Here is a 6,678-nt window from a genome sequence, read left to right on the forward strand (position 1 = left end):
CTTCTATTAACATACTTATAAATACATGTTTATGTCAAATGGATCTAAAATTTGCAGAAGCTTCACTCATTGACTTAAAATAAAGGAAAAATGGAATTTCCCATGTATTTTTTTAATGCACCTGCAGATTAACTAGAATTATTCAAAAGATATAGATTATTGCTCTGAGGATGTGACTTCGTCTTCCTCCATGTTACACACCATGGAGGAAGGTAGAGTCTATAAACTCTTATAAATGAAGTTAACCAAAAAAATAAATGGTTACTGTGATCTCAAATGTCCAGGAAAAGTTCGCATTTATTATGTATTGCTTACTACAGTGATAGAAAAGTGTAGCGCTTCAGTCAGTAACACTGCCATCACTTTCCTTCAATGAAGTGTATTAAGAATCCGTTAAAAGTAGTAGAGAATGATAATAAGGGAAACATATCTGCGGCATGTAAAAGCAAAGGACTGATGAAGCAACATGTTTGGATTACAGTCTGCAGACTTCCTGTCTTGTCGAGGTTTTATTTGCTTTGTTAGCACTTTGTGACACAGCTGAGGAGACACGTTAAACAAACTAATTATCGCTGATGCTCGGCTTGATGATGTTGTGGTTTTGTTTGATCGTTCAGTTAGGTTTCTGCAGGTAAATATCAAATCATGAGACGATTCACAAGGCTGAAATAAAATGATTCATTATTAAAAATAATTGAATGGGTCAGAAAATAATGCCTAAAATTGCAAACAGACTATGACAAACTCATAAATGCAGTGTTAGCAAAAAAAAAAGTGAGCTTTTCCTAGAGCTTAATTGCAAAACTGACAAGGACTTTACAAGGTTTAGATGAATGCTAAATTATTTTTCTCCAAGATGAAATGCAAATTATAACAGCGCTTCATTAGATTATCACCTATGCTTTGTTTTTGTCAGACTATGTTCACACTTGCAGAATATTAGAGTTCAAACACAAACTGGTCTATTTTGTATTTGTTTGACAATTTTGGTTTTTACAGTTTTTCCTGGTCTCATGTAGCACATATGAATGCTCCATTTAAATAAGCTTCACTTGAATAAATGCAGCACTCTATACATTTACTTAAATTATTCATCCAATGTAACCAGAACAACCAAAACACCTCAATTTAAGATTTTTTTTATTTACTTCACAAGCATTACAGACTATAACAAGTGGTAGAAGTAATTTATTATATCCCAAAAATCATTTTAATTATATAAGAGGGTGTTGTACAGCAAGCTCGTCAAACCTGGACATTTAAGAATATAAGTTGAGGTTTTGCTGTGGATGATCACACTGTGTGAACCTGAAATACATCAATGAAAATTGCAGGATCAATCAAGGAGACATAGATCCAGCCTTTTAAATTGAAAAACACACAATAAAGTTCAAAAGTCCAGCCTCATCTCACTGGTTGTGCACATGGCAGAATTAAACAGACACAAAGCTGAACTGACATTAAATGATAAATCATCCACCGGACGCTCGTGTCCAGCTATTCTTCATAAAGTCTCCATGACGGCAGCCATCTCCTTGAACTGCTTGTGAAGGTTCTGCAGGGGGGAAAAGCGTCATTGATGAATAAAATGCTCTCATCAACAACACGTGTCACAGACACAAATACAAACCTGGAACTGAGGGATGGTCAACTCGAGAGACCTCTGGATAATCTCCCCGGAGGGCTCGGCGACCTTTAACAGGAGGGTTACGTACGGGGAGTTAAGGGAGCGACAAGCGTCGGAGCTCACGGCCATGCCCAGCTTCCACTGCATGTCCACCAGCTACAGCCGCAACGAAGAAAACAGCTCGTCGTCTGTGTTGAACGAGGAGCGACTGCTGCACAGGATTGGCTGTGAGGTTACCTGGCCGACGCTGAGCATCACCCGGGCTTCCTGCTGGGCACGAACTGAAGCGCCATGTTCGCTCCAGAGCTTGTGCAACACCTGAAGGGAGGACTTGGACCACTTGGGATTTCCTTCTTCCAGCTTTGACACGAGTTCGTCGGCGGAGATGTTGCTCTTTCCAGCCGACCTGCCAGAATACACACCGTCAACCTTTAAACTGCACCTTACATTGTGGATGAAAGAAAGCCAAGTCTGTGAACACTTTTAACTGTCTGCTTTAAGATACAGTATGTAATGTTTGTAAATGTTTTTTTTTTTTATTGTAATGTATTTTTTAAATGTATTTTTGTCACCTGCCTAGGGACAACAGATGGAAATTTGCATTTTTGCTATAATCTGGCATATTTACACTGTTTTACAGATGTTCATTAATATGCACTGTCCCTACCAAATGAACTAATACATAAAAATAAGAAAAAGGCTTGAGAGTCTTCCTATCACCGATGAAAGACAAAACTACACCAGGCAACATCCCCACCACAGCAGCATCAGCTACAAAGTGGCAAATTGTCAGTGTAACAATAAATATCTGCAAAACCGACCTGTCTTTATTTCTATTGTATATTCATTTATATTCATTATGGTTGCTTTTATTGTTATTGCAAGTTCAGATATTTGTGCACAGGATAGGCCATTTTTTGTACCTTTCTTTTATACTTTTTCTTCATTCATTTATTAACATTAATTTATATATTTCACCTTTCAGGACCATTTCATTCAGGCTAAGTGTAAAGGACTGGCGGCTCGTTATTTTACTAATAAAAAGGTAAACAACCGAAAAAGGGCCCACCATTTGTTTTTCTTCAGTCATCTGCAGGTGTGCATATAGTTTCTGTTATAATTCATGTAATTTTGCATATCATGAAACCACTTTGCAGGTGAATATACAAAGAAAATTGACATTTTTGATTGAGAAATCCCTGTTTTGTTGAGGGTTTTTTTCTGCAGCATGCCTCCAGCTTTGAGTTCCTTTAAATCAAGACTGATGAGCTCATCATTTTAACTAAAACTGCACTTAACTGTAGTGTGACATTTGTTTCTTTCAGCCAATATGTTTTGTCCTATCACAGCTTTAGTCAATTACGCTTTGTTATTCTAAAACATGTTTCCGATTCAGCATTTGTCACAGTGTTTATTGTTGTAAAGCTCTTTATTGCCTAATTGTGTTCCACAAATAAACTTGTCTTGTTTTTGTCTCGCCTTGATTACCAAATCTGATAGATTCGGGGGAAAAAGGAATAAGATGTGTGCAAAATACAAGAAATCATGCCCTTTAAATACATTTGGACCGGACACATGAGAGTAAAACATACCTGAATGTTAACAAGAGAAATCTGACCATGTCCTGTAGAGAATCATGACCAAGCCTGACTCCAGCTCTCACAAATCTCTGCACATTAAAAAAAACAAAAAAAAACCAAAACAAAACAAAGAAGTCACGAAAGAGGAACTCACCAAGATGGGTTCCGATAAGTTAAAAATGCAGTTCTACGGGAAACACTGACTCACATCAGAAATTTCTGCAGAATCTACGCCGCTGGTCTGGCCCTGAAGATAACTCAGGATGTGCTGACACTGCGGAGATGAGAAGATCAGTTACCAGAATTGAATTCAAAACCTCTAAAGCAACTGCACGCTGCATCCTGTGGGGTTTGTGCACAAAGGCAATTGTTTTGTCCATTTATTCCACGTTCATAACATAAAAACATAAATATTTCAAGCATTCAGAAAATTCCTCATGTGATCAATTAGGTTGCAATTTTTTCTTTTAAATAAGGGAAAACTAATTAAAAATGAGTGAAATATAATGTTTTAAGATACTGTGGTTTTGATTTCCATACCTTATAATGAAAAAAGCTTGATATATTCCAGCTTAAGTGTAATATATTGAAAACAAATTGGATGTTTGATGATTGAAATCAAAAATGGGGGGAAAACGTCAAACATTTTGAGATAAACCTTGTTATTGTGTCAAATATAAAATGATTCCTGGACTGGAAAATATAAAAAAAAACAAACAAACTAGAAATGACTTCAAAATAATACCATCATTATAGTATTTTAGGTAAAAGAGGGTAAAAATAGCCAACATTGTGATACAGATCACTAAATTGAAGATTATTGAAGGTGTATGCTGTATCGTGATGTGTCTTTCGGAGTTGCAACACAGACAAGTAATGTTAAGATTGCAAACCTTTGGAAATGCATTTATATAAAAAAAAAATTTTAATTGGCCTTTTACTCACTGCTTCAGCTAGTAGATCTGAGGACAGCCTACAGATGTTGTCCACAACATTGACATCTGAAATACAAAAGAGAAGAAAACTTGAAAAGGTTTTAAATATATTCCCTGATGCAAAACAGTGGTGTCATCATGCGAGTATGGTTGTGGCAATTACATTAATAGTTCTCAAAGTTTGGAGAACCACACCTGCAAAAGAACAGGTCATTTTAATGACTTACAGAAGGCAGCATGAACCCAGATGTGAGCAAATAAGTAACAAGCAGTGGTTAAATTAATCTCTCAGCATAAGTTAACAAACACGTTATTCAGACCTTCTTCTTTGGTCCTTCATAAAAACAGCCGACCCACATGTTTATCTGTGACTGGACTAATATATTACAGTGAATTTACCATTGGTGCACACACTCAGCCTCGCTCACATAAAAAAAGCATAACAAGCCTTAGAAATAAAACCAATGAGACATTTCAGGTCTACAATAATTCTGGAAAAATCATATTATGATTATGGATCCGACACCCCCTCCAAGGGGGGAAAACCAAAACACAGGCTGATAAAAGGAGCTCAAACAACAACAAAAGAAAAAGAAAGGTTTTGTTGCTTTGTGGTTTCACGTGTTCTTTTACTCTTTATAATATCAACAAATATTCATACTGTTATATTATATAATCTTAATTTGTCAGAAACTGTAATAGTAACAATTAATAAAAATAAATGTCATATCTTATTACAAGTATAATATCACACAAGTCTTGACGAGCAGTTTTGTATTAAGAACATTAACTATGAGCCAATAAAAAGTAATATATGCAATAACATGGATACATATAGGCTGAACATAAACCTATAGACACATACATACATACATACTGAGACAATAATGACTAATTTAACGATATTCATAATTATCTAATGGGGGTTAGATGAGACGGAGTCTTTTGGGGACTGTTCACAAAGCTGTCAGATTAGTTTTGATGCGACAACAAATTGAAGAAGAAAATGTTGCTTGTGGACAAATGCTACAACAGCTAAACTCCCGCAATGACTGAAGGAAGCTTTTTAAATGACCAAGTGTTTTCTTCAGCGTATCCTATCGTGAAAACAGTTGTGTAAAACCGACCACATGACTCCTCCGGAGCGGGCATCTTCCTCCTCAGACAGGCCGCTCCGCCGCAGCTGCTTGACTGTGGGCCGTGTTTCTTCAGAGAGCAGTTTAACCCGAAAAGCGCCTGTTTTATTATGAAAACAGACACATTCCTCTAAAAACTGACATTTCTCTTTTAAAAAGACAGTTCCTGGTGTTTCTTCTTCGTGTATATTTCACGTACAAAGTACACAGCGCCACCTACTGCACCGGAATATTCTTCTCCTCTCTTCTTCTTCTTCTTCTTCTTCTTTTGATTTGGGAGACAAGACGCAACACTGGCCCATTGCCGCCATCTGCTGGTTATTAGACAAATTCCATCGTGAGTCCTCTATTCTAGCGGACAACCCAGTGGATCTGAGAAAGTCCCAGTGACGTGCGGTGAGGTTCCTGGCTGGTGGGGCACTGACTCCTCTGGACTCAGATTTACATTGTAAGAAATTAAAAGAGCATCTTATTTCACTATTCATCCAACAGCATGCAACTGGTAATGCTTCATATCATCAGCATTCCTCTTTTAATTACACCAAAACAAACACAAACACAGGAACATATTTGCCCTACAAAGAAAGTGTATTGTATAGAGATGGATAGAGCACCCTTCTTGTGTCCAAGCAATTCACATTTACTTTAAACAAATTAAAGTATAGAGATGTTTGCAGCACAGATTTAATTTTGACATTCAGTAATAATTTCTTTTAATTTTCAAACTTTAAATTCTGGTGCTTTAATCAATTTTAATAAAATTTCTCTATCAAAATGATAAAAAAAATATTTCAAAAACTCCGTCTCAATGGAGATTATGACCAAAGTTCAGTTTGAGGTGAGGCAGGGTACCTACCTGCCTCACTAACTTAACTTTTCTCTGTGCTTTACTGTACGATCAGCAAGAACAAGAATCTCACATATACATTAAAGACATTACACAGGCTGGAGAGAGTCATGCTGTTTAACAAATATTTCTGTAAAGTTCATATTGGTGATATGCCGAGGAACAGACACGGGCCCAGTTTGTACTGGACCGTGCATTGAGATATGAGGCACAGCTCTCCACTGCCTCAGGCGGGATTTTGGCCCTGGATTTCATTGACAAATACTCACATTCTGAAATTTATATTTCATAAACTGTCAAAAAGGATAGAGTCATACTGAAAATGCATCTTTAACACAAATCAGTGGAAAATACTAATATCTATTTTATGTAAATTGTATTATTTTTTTCGTGATGGCAGGTGAGGCACTGCCTCCCCTGCCCGCACGTCACTGCCACATAGTCATGGAGTCAGAACTTTCCAGAACCATTGGTCTTGATTAAATAAACAAATACAGACACACAGCCTCTTCAAGGCTCTGGTGCTGCGTCTGTGTCTCTGGGCGGCTCCTGC

The 6,678-nt window shown here is 37.0% G+C and overlaps 1 protein-coding gene across 1 annotated transcript; it reads right to left on the bottom strand.

Annotated features, from left to right (window-relative positions):
• Positions 1-1,154: 1,154 nt before the first annotated feature.
• commd6 (COMM domain containing 6) lies at positions 1,155-5,448 on the bottom strand. The gene is made up of 7 exons (XM_080497936.1): positions 5,270-5,448; positions 4,153-4,208; positions 3,416-3,481; positions 3,220-3,296; positions 1,865-2,033; positions 1,631-1,783; positions 1,155-1,555 (listed from the first exon to the last, which is right to left on the bottom strand). The coding sequence occupies exons 1-7, from the start codon at positions 5,292-5,294 to the stop codon at positions 1,505-1,507; spliced, it is 597 nt and encodes a 198-aa protein (XP_080354062.1). The 5' UTR covers positions 5,295-5,448; the 3' UTR covers positions 1,155-1,504.
• Positions 5,449-6,678: the final 1,230 nt, after the last annotated feature.

Source organism: Blennius ocellaris (genome assembly GCF_963422515.1).
Source record: "Blennius ocellaris genome assembly, chromosome: 6".
Classification (NCBI taxonomy): domain Eukaryota; kingdom Metazoa; phylum Chordata; class Actinopteri; order Blenniiformes; family Blenniidae; genus Blennius; species Blennius ocellaris.

Coding starts and splice junctions, on each gene's coding strand:
- commd6 (XM_080497936.1), bottom strand. CDS start 5,294: ATGCCCGCTCCGGAGGAGTCATGTG. Junction 3,482..4,152: donor CAGATCTACTAGCTGAAGCA/GTGAGTAAAAGG, acceptor TCATCTCCGCAG/TGTCAGCACATCCTGAGTTA. Junction 1,784..1,864: donor TGATGCTCAGCGTCGGCCAG/GTAACCTCACAG, acceptor TTGCGGCTGTAG/CTGGTGGACATGCAGTGGAA.